Source organism: Heptranchias perlo, chromosome 7 (genome assembly GCF_035084215.1).
Source record: "Heptranchias perlo isolate sHepPer1 chromosome 7, sHepPer1.hap1, whole genome shotgun sequence".
NCBI classification, from domain to species: domain Eukaryota; kingdom Metazoa; phylum Chordata; class Chondrichthyes; order Hexanchiformes; family Hexanchidae; genus Heptranchias; species Heptranchias perlo.
In genome coordinates this window covers 67,368,884-67,383,005 of record NC_090331.1, presented here as the reverse complement: position 1 = coordinate 67,383,005, position 14,122 = coordinate 67,368,884, and the positions used below count along the sequence as shown (strand labels likewise).

The window sequence follows — 14,122 nt, the reverse complement described above, 5'->3', positions numbered from 1 at the left end:
CAAAGAGTACGTCACACACTCTTGTTGCTGTCTGTTTCTACTATGTGTTGGAGGAGCAGCGGAGGGATCAGTAACCTTTTGCACATTTTCTGGATCTGTCTACAGATTCAGGTCTACTGGACTATCAGGTAGGTTAAATTTGTCACTGGAATCTCTGTTGACCTAGCCCCCTTACAATATCTTTTAGAATTGCCATGTGGTATTCAGCTTGCTGTTGTGATGGGTCATTTAATCGATCTCCTACTTTACACCTCATAATGTAATATTCCCAGTCATGTGGCACTAGGCACAGTTATCATCACAGTACCAGGATCCAAATGCTGTGGCAGATAGGCTAGTACAAACTTTCACCCGTCGAATAAACTAGAACAAATTCCTTCAGATTTGGTTGTTATCTGGGGTAACGGTGACAGGAATGGAAGTTATTATCAACTGGAGATCAGGGATGATTCCTTCAATGCAAGAGTGGCTGGGTTCCATGCTAAATTTATGTGGGCTGTTATAAAAGGAGGGACATGAATATAGTCAAGATATGTGTCTCCTGTTGCAGTAAAACTTCAGAATGTAATGGGAACATTTTAAACTTATAATGCTGCCAACCAATGAATTTCTATTAAAAAAATTAAAATATAGAGTACCTCACAAAATGAAGCCAAAGAGATGTGTGATCCATTACAGTTATTAAGTTGTGTTCTGTTGTTACGTATTGTATGGAATGAAATTTTTAAAAATTGAAGAAAATATGCCTGCTACTGAAAGAAAAATAACAACTTCAATTTATATAGTACTTCAATTTATATAGAAAAAGCTCCAAAAATGCTTCACAGAGGGAGGGGTGACCAAAAGCTTTGACTAAGAGGTGGCTTTTAAAGAGGGCCTTAAAGGAGGAAAGCTGGAGGGTTTTAGGGAGGGAATTCCAGAGTGTGGGGCTTGGGTAGCTGAAAGCATGGCCGCCAATGGTGGGTTGAAAGGAATGGGTAATACACATGAGGTCAGAGTCAGAGGAACGGAGAGGTTGGGGTGGGGGTGATAGGGCTGGAGGTGGTTCCAGAGATAGCAAGGGGTGAGGTCATGAAGAGATTTAAACAAGGAGGAAAATTTTATATTTGAGGTGTTGGGGGACTGGGAGCCAATGTAGCTCAGCAATTACAGGGCTAATGGGTGAGCAGGACGGTGCAGGATAGTATTCAGGCAGCAGACTTTTGGATGAACTGATGTTTACGTGGCATGGAGGCCAACCAAGAGAGCATCAGAATAGCCGAATCTGGATGCGACAAATACAAGGATGAGAGCTTGAGTGATGAGCTGAAGTTGGGGCGGAGATGGGTGATCAGCTCAGTGTCGAATAGGATGCTGAGGGTGTGATCAGTTCTAATTCAGCTTGAGATGGTGCTCGGCAGGGAAATGGCGTCAATAGCATGGGTTGAGAGAGGAGGTGGAGAGGTAGAGCTGGGTGTCATCAGCGAAGAAGTGGCGGCTGACTCCATGGGCTCAATTTTAAAATGAAAGTTTGGGGGCGGGGGGGGGGGGGGGGGGCAAAGAAAATCGGAGAAACCCGGAGTGGGCAGGATTCCCGGCTCCAACCCGCTGAAGAACACGCACGACCCAGAGTCAGCTGGGTGCACACGCCATTCCTGAACCTGGAAGTCCTGCCAGCAATTAAAGCCGGCATGAAACCAGGCGTGAAGGGCCAGATCAGTCAAGAATAAACTAAATAAATGAAATAAAATTACATTTCCTATTTTTAAAAAAAATAAATAAACAATGCAAACGATGTCACCTGCACTCCCCTGCTCCGATGTCTCCCTGATGTCCAATGCACACCCTTCCGATGTCTTCATCCCCCACCCCCCCACCTACCGATGTCCAATGTCTTCTCCTTCCCCCACTCCCGTCTTTGTCTCTCCCCCTCCCTCCCTCCCCCTCCCTCCCCCCCCCCCCCCCCCCACTCCCTCTTGCAATTGTCGATGAGGTCTCTCTCTCTTTCCCCCCCCCTTTCCCCTACACCCCCCCCCACCCTTCCCCCTCCCCAGATGATTGACAGGCTGGCTGCCAACAGGAGCTGCACAATCAGGCTGCTGCTGGGCACGAAACCCGGAAGAGGCTTGAATTGGCCTCATCAGGATTGCGAGATCGCAACCCGCCTACTTCCCTTCTGGGTTTGGCGCCCACAAATCACCCCTCCCGCTGCCATCTCGCCGCCCTTTTAAAATTGAGCTCCATGTCTCGGAATGTCGTCATCAAGGGACAGCATGTGATGAGGTAGAGGAGCAGGCCAAGGGTGGGGTCTTAGGCGACTCAAGAGGTAATGGTGCCTAAAATATATTTTTGGGGAAATAGCCACCGTTAACTTGCTTGGCCTGTTGACTTGTGTCGATAGTTCCAGTTGGAAGCACTATAGGCAAGATTTGCTGTGTTCAGTCTTTTTTTTTAAGTTAACTGAGTGACCTTACTCTACATCTATAATGAACATAGCTAATTAGTAGACCTAGAATAAGGCATGACTACTTTGACAGTAAATTAAGTAATTTTTTTTGTACTGTAAATTAAACTTGTATATTTTTATTAGATGCTTCTCCTGAGACTTTGGGAGCTTATCTTGGGGCAAACGCTGTAAATGGAGATTTGGGCAGTCCATCTGATGATGAAGATATGCCAGATCCATCAGTATCAGCAGTGCATCCTGGCCAGATGCAAGTCTTTGTGAATGGACCTGTACAGAAAGAAAGTGGAGCTGTGCACATTCCCAGTGCAACCAGTGAAATTGGAGGTATGGACAGTGAATTTGCAGTACATGGTGAACCATCAGTAATGAGGCCATCCCCAGCAAGGCATTCAACCTATCGGCAAGAATCACTGAATGATTATCTTGATACAGTTGGTAGTAATGAACGTACAAAGTCAAGTTTGGCTGAAGCTCACCTGCATCAGATTGGAGCATCTCCCAAATTGAGAAGCAGTTTCCCTACAGACACTAGATTGAATGCTATGCTTCATATAGACTCTGATGAAGAGGACCATGATGTTCATCAAGAATTGACTTGTAGATTCCAGTTAGCTGGAGAAAGCGAGGAAAATGGCATACGATTTAAATGTACTTCTGGCAGCATTGGTAACGAGTACTTGGACAGTCAGCAAAACAGCAATAAAGATCAACATAGTTTTAGACAGACTTCTGACTCACCGATAAATCTGACAGAAACTGAAGAGGCATCAGCCTCAGATGTCGCATGTGCACAATTCTCAGACTCTCAATGCAAGAATTTTCATCAACTGCTCTACAGCCTTTCTTCAACGGCACAGGTTGGAGATGAAGAAGTGGACAATCACGAGTTACAGAGTAATGATAACATTGTAACCAGTACCTGCCAAGAAGATGAACAAATTCCAGAGCCTTCCAGGACCACAGTTGATCAAACTGCTGATGCTGGAAGCAGTGAAGAGAGAGTGCTCACACAAACAGAATCGGTGGATCAAACATCAGAACCATCCCAACTGTCTTCAGAGAATGAACAAAGTGATACAACCCACACAGAGAGTGTTAGTGAGGCCAGCACTAGGCCAGAGGGAGAGAGTGACGCGGAAGGAGCTGATAGCTCATGCAATGGAAGTGGCAACGCAACAAGGGTATCTTCATCTGTAGAAAGCACCACACGATTTTCCTCTTTTGAAAGTGCCAGGTTCTCAGAAACCCCAGCATTCTCATCACAGGATGAAGAAGATGGCGCCTGTCCAGTTGACTTAGTAGCTGACATTCTTGCAGGAAACCAAGATTCTGAAGCTATTACAGATATTCCAGCGAGTGAAGAAACTGCAAATAATAATGAGGCACAGCAGCAGGAGCAAGCGTCTCTTGGGATGGATGCATTAGCTTCTGGATCTGAGGCAGAAGAAATTTGGCAGAGAAGGAGGAGTTTGCAGGCAGCAGCAGCAGCAGCAACAGATGGTCTACCACAGGAAGAAGAAGCCAGTCCTGCCCAAGCAACTCCAGAGATTGCAAGTGAAGCAACGGCAGAGGCTGAAGGTGATAATCCAGGTAAATTTAAAAGAAAGCTTTAATGTAGAACAGTTGCATGTAAGGTTCAAATAATTTGAAGCCAGTTAGTCAAATAGCAAAGTAGAATAACTTAAATAGCATGTTTGAGAGACCAATTTGTCTTATGAAGGACTACACTAGACAAAAATATCATTGTACCTGGACCTTTAAGCTGAATGCACTTAGAAGACATGATGAAGTAGCTGTGTGGGACTTTGCATCAGAAGTGATACAGTGGAGTGGCAGCTTAATGTGTATTAAAATATTGATTAATTTCATAAGAGCCATTTTTCTGTACTACAGCACATTGTGAAACATTTTTATGATTTTAAAACATTATTGGCCAGATTCTCCATCAAGCACCCACCAGCCTTTGAGATCCTTACCCTCAGTGCGGCAGGACGTTACCCGTTATCAGCGTATTGATGAACCACTACCACCAAGTGAGTCTATCAAATTTGCTCAGATTGGATATTTTCACAAGTTATTCCCATAGGGGTTCTCCCGATTGTCCGCTATAACTTAGAAAGATTGGTGGAAACCCTGGAGAAATGGCGTAAATAGGATTTCTGCCAAAGTTAAAGTTGATGATCTGGAAACCCCCATGGAAATTCGACCCCACAGTGTTTAATATAGTATTGACAAGCCATGTCCCCATTGCGTAAAAATGTCTTTCCATTCCTAGCTGGGGCAGCTGTGGAGGTACTACAGTCGGGCTTAGCCTCTTGAGGCTAGGAGTGGAAAATTGGCCAGCTTTACCATTTCTGATTGTTATTTAGCAGCCACTGGTGTGTGTGCATTGATGAGGGCAGGTTTGGGTTTTGTTGTGACGGCCCCAGACAGTTGAATAGATCACTGACGGTCAATGTCCGTCAACATGTGAAGCATGGGCACTTGGATGAAGTATAAGGAGATCACTGCAATCTCCAGAATCATATCCTAGCATGAAATGCCATCTTCAGAAAAGAAAGAGTAAGAGAAAATTTGACGGAAAACATCTTTGGAATAATACCCTTTGTTAAGTTACAATTACCTGATTGTTTATGGATGTGCTCGCGGGATCAAAGAAGAGGAATTGATTTTCTTTTTAAAATATTGCACATTAAGAAAGCCATTTGCTCCTCTTCTAAGTTTGCAAAGTTGCTAATCTTTCTGCTTTCAAGAGGTTACCATTTTATACCACAACATTGGTGGTGGGGTGGTGGGGTGGTGGGGAGGGTGGGGGGGAGTGTTGCTGGTGGAGGAAATCTCTCAAAACACAAGGCCGGCCAAGTAATGAAGCTCAAAGATGAATTCATTGTGAATGTTAATATTTTCAAAGTCTTGGTAAGTTATTTATTATTTTGCTTCCCTTTCATCTTTTTAAGTCTCCTTTTGCCAAACACCTTCCTCGCATGAGATTAAACAGGCCAAGGACAGCTGTTTGTGACTGGCTCTCCAATATTCCTCCTGTCCCATTTGGGAAGTACTTGAACACCTGTCTTAATGCAGTCTCTTGGATGATCAGGTCATTCTCAACTTGGTCCAATAATAACCTCTGCAGTCCTGGCTCTTCAGACAGCCACCAACAAAAACTGAAGAGTAATGTAAAGAGGCCCTTGTGGCCACCAAAATCTTGGTTGAACATACCATTTCAATGTTGAAACAAAGGTTCAGTTACTTAGACAGATGAGGGTTGGATGGTAAGAGAGGGATTGCAGTATCTCCCCACCAAGGTTTCAAAAATCATAGCGTTTTGCACAACTTTGTTATAAAAAGGCATTGCCATGGAAAGGGGTGAAATATTTTTAACGTGGTATCATTCGACTACCTGGAGGGATGGGAGGTTCCATGTGACATCAGAGAGTACAATTCAGGGTGAAAATAAATCACAGAAGCTGATGTATTTGTCTTCAGCCATTAAACTCAGAACTGTTATTTATATCACATTTATCATATCTCTCCCTAATGACTGCTACAAACCTTCTTTCAGCCATTTTGCAGGAAACCTTTTAAGCTTTGCAACTCTCTTAATACTTCATGAAATATTTTAGAAATGTACAATATTCATACCTCAAAAGATGGCCCCTGATAAAATACGAATATTTTAAACTAATACAGTAGCTGCAGTATTAATTTTGCTGTTGAAATGTTATCTTCTATACCTTTGTCATCACAGAATTTATCTTTGTTCAGGATATATATTCAGGTGTTTAGATTTGACTGGCACAAGTTGAAATTTTCAAGTTTTTTTGGGAGCAAGTGTTCAATCCTAACCTTAGCTGAGGTCATAATTTTTAATTGTCCGATTGACTCATAACTCTGCCTCTTGATTTGTTTCTTTTAACACCGTAGACTGGGAAGCTCGGATTGATAGCCACGGTCGAATCTTTTATGTGGACCATGTGAACAGGACAACCACTTGGCAACGACCCACAACTCCTGCCTGTCAGCAAATTGTTCAGCGTTCCAATTCAATCCAACAGATGGAGCAGCTGAATAGAAGGTAAATGAAGAACAATCTGAACCTAATTTTAGCCTAACTGTTGCTAATTTTGTGGTCAGTACAGTCTCTTCAGATAACTAGATTGCTGTTGTCAGGCTGACGAGCTAAGAGTGAGGTAAAACCAGAGAAAACCAAATCAACTTGGTCTGGAAATAACCAGAAAAATTAGAAACATGAGATGAGGGTACTTATGAAATCAAGAACTGCGGCACCATTTTATGTGAGGGCATGCCGGTAGTGTAAATACAGTACTGTCCTCTTAGCATAATAGGGCCACCTTAGGGCAGCAAAGCATAAACTTGTCGAACAAGTTCATTTGCTCAATTTGGTGAAATGTTGTACACAACATTTAAAATCAGTCAAAAAGATCTGGTAGTTAACAAGTTTGGGTTATTTATATTTTTCAAATATACTCGCTGTGAACATTGGCCCAGACATTGGGGGCATGATTTTAACAGTGAAAAACGGGTGGGTTGGGGGCGGTGGGGGGGGGGGCATTCAAAATTGTAACCATTTCAGACCCGACTCCAACCCGCCCATTTCTGGTTCTCACCGGGGCGGGAAGAGAGGCGGGTGACCAACCCACTTCCAGGAGGCGGGTCCAGTCTTAAAACCTTTCACGGAGGCTTCTGGCCTCTGTTTTCCCACAGTTTCCGATTTCAGCCTCGGGGGGCCGGGATTCCCGGGCCTTCTCTTTTACGCCACGTGAAAGGAGACGAGAAGGCCCAAGACTGACAGGTAGGTGCCTTTCTAGCACAGCTTGTGGGCCGGGAGGAGCAGGAGTGCTTTCCCCAGGCCCAACAAGCCTACCTGCAGCGACCTCCCACCCCCCAACCCCGCCCCGCCCCAAAATGATCGTGGCCCTCCTCCCCCGATCGCAGACCCCCCGATCCCCAATTGCGGACCCCCGATCCCCATGACTGATGACCCTGTGCCCACCCATGCTTCACCACCATCCATACAAGCAAAGACTTACCTGAACACGTCCTCTCCCTGGTTGGTCTCCCATCCGACTGAGACCAGCCTGTCAATCAGGCCGGTCAGTCAGACGGCAAACCGCCAAAAAAAATAAAAGATGTCCTTACATCAAAATCGTAAAGAAATCCGGGAAACCCGTGCTTCCGGGTTTCCCGTCTGCAATTTAATCCCCCACCACCGACCCGGCTCGTGGTCAAAATATGCCCAGGGAGTGCACCGAATGGAGGGGCAGGACATTAGGTGAGATCCAGCATTAGTTGTGGTTTGAGTCAGCGCAGAAATTTTTCACCTCCACAGACTTGGCCTATGCTCACCTATATCTTTAGAAATGTCTGGCGTCACTTGTTCTTGACTCTGTGTTGAGCTTCCAACCCATATCCTCTCCATCACAGCCTACTTCCACCTTCGTAACATCGCCCGTCTCTTCCCATGCCTCAGCCCATCTGCTGCTGAAACCCTCATTCATCCTTTTATTACCTCCAGACTCGACTATTCCAATGCTTTCCTGGCCGGCTTCCCATCTTCCACGCTCCATAAATTGAAGTTCATCCAAAACTCTGCTGCCAGTATCCTAACTAGCACCAAGTCCCATTCATCCATCACCCTTGTCCTCGCAAATGTACATTGGCTCCCGGTCCTCAAATGCCTCCATTTTAAAATTCTCATCCTCGTGTTCAAATCATAATTGGGATCAATTCTGAGGGACAGGATAAACCGTCATTTAGAAAGACACGAAGTAATCAAGGACAGTCAGCATGGATTTGTTAAGGGAAGGTCGAATCTGACTAACTTGATTGAATTTTTTGAGGAGGTAACAAGGAGGGTCGATGAGGGTAGTGCATTTGACGTAGTCTACATGGATTTTAGCAAGGCTTTTGACAAGGTCCCACATGGCAGACTGGTCAAAAAAGTACAAGCCCATTGGATCCAAGGGAGAGTGGCAAGTTAGATCCAAAATTGGCTTAGTGGCAGGAAGCAAAGGATAATGGTCGACGGGTGTTTTTGTGACTGGAAGGCTGTTTCCAGTGGGGTTCCGCAGGGCTCAGTATTAGGTCCCTTGCTTTTTGTGATATATATTAATGATGTCTTAAATGTAGGGGGCATGATTAAGAAGTTTGCAGATGATACAAAAATTGGCCGTGTGATTGATAGTGAAGAGGAAAGCTGTAGGCTGCAGGAAGGTGTCAAGGGACTGGTCAGGTGGGCAGAAAAGTGGCAAATGTAATTCAATCTGGAGAAGTGTGAGGTAATGCAGTTGGGGAGGGCAAACAAGGCAAGGGAGTACACAATAAATGGGAGGATACCGAAAGGTGTAGAGGCAGTGAGGGACCTTGGCGTACATGTCCACAGATCCCTGAAGGTAGCTGGACAGGTAGATAAGGTGGTTAAGAAGGCATATGGAATACTTTCCTTTATTACCCAAAGCATAGAATATAAAAGCAGGGAGGTTATGCTGGAACTGTATAAAACACTGGTTAAGCCACAGCTTGAGTACTGCGTACAGTTCTGGTCACCACATTACAGGAAGGATGTAATTGCACTAGAGAGGGTACAGAGGAGATTTACGAGGATTGGAGAATTTTAGCTATGAGGAAAGATTGGATATGCTGAGGTTGTTCTCGTTGGAACAGAGGAGGCAGAGGGGTGATTTAATTGAGGTGTACAAAATTATGAGGGGCCTAGATAGAGTGGATAGGAAGGACCTATTTCCCTGGTATTTTGGTAGAAGCATTAGAGGGGAGCTGAGGAAAGAATTTTTCACCCAGATGGTGGTGGGGGTCTGGAACTCACTGCCTGAAAGGGTGGTAGAGGCAGAAACCCTCAACTCATTTAAAAAGTACCTCGCGTGTCACTAATGTATTTGAGGAGATGTGGCTACGTAGGAAAAGTGGCCCCACGGGGGAGCAATCACTCTTGCAAATTTTAGAAAGGCTGAAAATAGTTTTTAATTATTTGTCAGCCTTTCCAAAGGCTGGTAGGAGAGGAGTGGTAGACAAAAATTAAGGGAAGGCAAATCTGATGTTGGGGTACAAGTTGTGAGCAAGTGGCAAAACAGGTGATTAATGGCTGGTGCAGTGGACGTGGTACTGGCTGAGGGTGCAAAGAAGGTTTGCCCTGTTCTTCCGTAAGACACCAGTGCACTATGCCTGACAGGAGGTAGTGGTTAGGCTTAATGCATTGTACAGTGTTTGCAGGATCTGGGAACAGATGCAAAATGTGACAGCCCAACAGTACCATATATTCCATTTATTTTTAAATGCCAGCTGGCCTTTCCCCCGCCTCTCTCCTTCCTTTCCCCCGCCTCTCTCCTTCCTTTCCCCCGCCTCTCTCCTTCCTTTCCCCCGCCTCTCTCCTTCCTTTCCCCCGCCTCTCTCCTTCCTTTCCCCCGCCTCTCTCCTTCCTTTCCCCCGCCTCTCTCCTTCCTTTCCCCCGCCTCTCTCCTTCCTTTCCCCCGCCTCTCTCCTTCCTTTCCCCCGCCTCTCTCCTTCCTTTCCCCCGCCTCTCTCCTTCCTTTCCCCCGCCTCTCTCCTTCCTTTCCCCCGCCTCTCTCCTTCCTTTCCCCCGCCTCTCTCCTTCCTTTCCCCCGCCTCTCTCCTTCCTTTCCCCCGCCTCTCTCCTTCCTTTCCCCCGCCTCTCTCCTTCCTTTCCCCCGCCTCTCTCCTTCCTTTCCCCCGCCTCTCTCCTTCCTTTCCCCCGCCTCTCTCCTTCCTCCTATGTCCCTCCCCTCTTCTCTGTCTCTTGTTTTCACCTCTCTCTTTCCACCCCTTTCTTCACCTTCCCTATTTCTTACACCTCTCCTGTTTATCTCCATGGGGACACTGTCTGGTGGAAAGAAAGCGATCTCCTGTACTGAGAAACATCTGACTGGACCAGGCTTGGGCCACTGACCAACAAGGTCAAAGTGTTGGCTGAGACCTTTGCGGCAGCTGTTGGAACAGGAAGGATTGGGATTGGGCTGGAGCCATTGCAGCAGTGGGATCGAAGAATTTGTCTGGGGCCCTTCTAACAGCAGTTGGAGCAGGCTGGATTAGCCAGGGCCATTGCAGCAAAGAAAATGGGAGGGAGCAGACCAGGGCCATTGCAGCAAAGAAAGTGTGAGGGAGCAGACCAGGGCCATTGCAGCAGCAGTGACAGTGTTGCCCGGCAAATGCTTGGAAATGAGGTGATGTGACACAAATGCACTTTTTATCTATTTTCAATTTCTGATGCAGATTATTTGTAGCTAGAATCAACATGTAAGGGGTTAAAACAGGTCACATAATTGAAGATCAGTCATCACTAGCTATTTTCTGCAAGTTGGGGGCAATTTACGTACAGTTTAGTGCACAAAAGGTGTCACTTTAGGTACATTATTCATCAAAAGCGCTTTGTGACACCTTGCTGCTCAGATGTCAATCTATTTAATTTACTCGGTTTAACAAATAGGTTGCAGTCAGCCAGGCTGACGAGATGTCTCCATTGTTTGCTGGAAGTGCTGATTATATTTTTTGTGTGGTTTCAAACCACCTTGGCACGGATCAAAGAATTAGGCTGCAGCCTGGCAGGTTGGTTGATAGCTGTGTCTGAGACCTTTGAGAAGGGGAAAGGGTCATTGATTGGCTGTAATCCTCTTTGACGGAGAACTCAGTCACCAGGGATCTCCAGTCATGAGTTTATATGGGACCTCTTGTGGTCAGTTAACAGTCAGTGTTTCAATTCTGCAGCTGACAAGGCTATGTGTGTTTTTAAGTTTTGTGCCAACCAGCAAACATGCTCAGTCAGTGAGAGGCTTGCTTCACAGAGTAAGATGTGATCTTACATCTTTTTTTATTCGTTCATGGGATGTGGGTGTCGCTGGCAAGCCCAGCATTTATTGCCCATCCCTAATTGCCCTCGAGAAGGTGGTGGTGAGCTGCCTTCTTGAACCACTGCAGTCCGTGTGGTGAAGGTTCTCCCACAGTGCTATTAGGTAGGGAGTTCCAGGATTTTGACCCAGTGATGGTGAAGGAACGGCGATATATTTCCAAGTCGGGATGATGTGTGACTTGGAGGGGAACGAGAGGAAAGTCTGTGTTTAGAGAGAAAGTTTGTGACGTATTTATTTTATGTGTCAAGAGGAAATATATGATTCACTGTTTTATATCGTTTACTGTTCATCGCCTGTCTTGTGTAAGTGAAACCATTTGTTGACTCAGAGCCTGAGTCTCTGTCTGGTAAGAGTGAGGCTCCAGTCCACTTTTCGGAGATGAGAGTCATGTGGTGGCATGCGATGTGTTCTAGCTGCCAGTAATGGGTTCTCCTATATGATCAACTGAGTCTCGCTATTATTTACCTAGATATTGGATTGGAAAAGGTACACATAGAATTCTTGGGGAAACAAAGTCCGCTTACAGTGATGCTGATCCCAAGAAAATATCTCTGATAAAAGCCCAAAAATACAGAGAGAAACCAAACACCCAGGTCTTTATTGAGGGGAGGGGCTTGCAGTTACTGACTCCAACTATAGTCAATCAGAAAGAACCATGCCAGCCACTCCAACCTCCACCCTGGTACCAGTATAATTCAAATTCATCTGGTTTAGTTTCGAACCGTTATTTAGTTTTGAACAATTATTTAAAAAATGTGACTTTGTGATGGGTGCTCACCGCTGGTCACGTCAGGATATCCCAAAGCGCCTTACAATCAATCAATTACTCTTGAGGTTCAGTCACAGTTACTGTGTTGGCAAACACAGTAATCATTTTGTGCCCAGAAAGGTCCCACAAACCACAAATGTATGAATGACCAGTTATGCGTCAGCTGTGGCTCAGTGGTAGCATTCTCACCTGAGTCAGTAGGTCATGGGTTCATGTCCCACTCTAGAGACTTGAGCATACAATCCAGGCTGACACTTCATTGTGGTGCTGAGGGTGTGCTGGACTATCAGAGGTGTTGGCTTTTGGATGAGACGTTAAACTGAGGCCCTGTCTGCCCCCTCGACGTAAAAGATCCCATGGCACTATTTTGAAGAAGAGCAGGGGAGCTCTTCCTGGTGTCCTGGCCAATATTTATCCCTTAACAAATATCACTAAAAACAGATTATCTGATCTTCATCACATTGCTGTTCATGGGACCTTGCTGGGTGCAAATTGGCTGCTGGGTTTCCCACATTACAACAGTGACTACACTTCAAAATTACTTAATTGGCTGTAAAGCGCTTTGAGACGTCCTGAGGTCGTAAAAGGTGCTATGCAAATACAGTTTTTTTTTAATATGTTTATGGTGTTACACATATAGTGCTTGTTAATCTTCCTGACATGCCTCCCTTCAACTTCTGCATCCCCTCACCATGAAATACTGTATTTGTGAGACTTTAAAATCAAACTTGCATTAAGAAATTAAAATAAATCCAACATTTTTCATAAATATTAGCATAAAATTCAGAAATATGGAAAACTGTCTAATAATTATAACACAGCACTACAGAGGTACTGTAAACATTGCAGAAAGAAATACGTACAAAGCCTTGTTCCCAGTTGAGAGCTCCATCACCTATGGAGGTTCCTTTCCTGACATTCCAAATGGGTGCTAAAGGGAAATATCCCAGAATTGTATCAGGTGTTCATTTAAGTATTTTTGCATCAAATCTGGGACCTTAAAGCATGAAATGGGTGCAATCTCCGCACACAAAATGCAGCAGATTTCAGAATGGGCATAGGGCTTCGTCTCCCAATTTTTGAATCGTTTTGCACCCAGGGGCACAGCACCACAGAATTGACCCTTACATTTCTAGGTGGTATGCTCTTCCTTCCATAGGCCTTCTGTGCAGACATAAATTAAACAAGCATTGAGCGTGGTCTCCAGATTATTTTCTTCACTTATGTTTTAAGTTGCTAGTAAATACCCTGGTGCCGAATGCAGCCTTTAAAATGCATCCAGGTTTTACTTCATTTACGAACATAGGAACTCCGGAGTAGGCCATTTAACCCCTCAAGCCTGTTCCGCCTTTTAATGCGATCATGGCTGATCTGTGACCTAACTCCATATACCCGCCTTAGTCCCGTACCCCTTAATACCTTTGGTTAACAAAAATCTATCAATCTCAGATTTAAAATTAACAATTGAGCTAGCATCAACTGCCATTTGTGGAGGAGAATTCCAAACTGCTACCACCCTGTGCGCATAGAAATGTTTCCTAATTTCACTCCTGAAAGTCCTGACTCTAATTTTTAGGCTATGTCCCCTAGTCCTAGACTCCCCAACCAGCGGAAATAATTTTGTCTCTATCTACCCTCTCAGCTCCCCTTAATATCTTGAAAACTTTGATCAAATCATCCCTTAATCTTCTAAGTTCCAGGGAATACAACCCTAGTTTGTGTAGTCTCTCCTCGTAATTTAACCCTTGGAGTCCAGGTATCATTCTAGTAAATCTACGCTGCACTCCTTCCAAGGCCAATATATCCTTCCCAAGGTTCGGTGCCCAGAACTGAACACAGTACTCAGGTATGGTCTGACCAGGACTCCAGAGATAAGAGCCTAGGTTTTCTGCTTCTGTGGTCAGCAGCCTGGAATTTTCATCTGATTCACTTTAATGGGCAAAAATAGCAGGCTGGCAACTGCTGTGGCAGAAAACCCCAGCCAAGATCTCTTCGGCCATAAAAACC

General features: G+C 45.1%; 1 protein-coding gene across 6 annotated transcripts in view; it reads left to right on the top strand.

Moving 5' to 3' along the window:
* hecw2b (HECT, C2 and WW domain containing E3 ubiquitin protein ligase 2b) overlaps positions 1-14,122 on the top strand; it is a 293,802-nt gene that overhangs the window by 182,936 nt on the left and 96,744 nt on the right. For 5 of the 6 annotated variants that reach the window (XR_010963450.1, XM_067987768.1, XM_067987769.1 and 2 more), the window contains exons 9-11: positions 2,570-4,036; positions 4,384-4,479; positions 6,371-6,521. Coding sequence is in view for 5 of the 6 variants with exons in the window: in XM_067987768.1 (XP_067843869.1) it covers positions 2,570-4,036; positions 4,384-4,479; positions 6,371-6,521 (1,714 nt within the window). In the remaining variant the exon portion in view is untranslated. The remainder of the gene's footprint in view (positions 1-2,569; positions 4,037-4,383; positions 4,480-6,370; positions 6,522-14,122) is intronic. The other variant, XM_067987771.1, reaches the window with a different exon arrangement.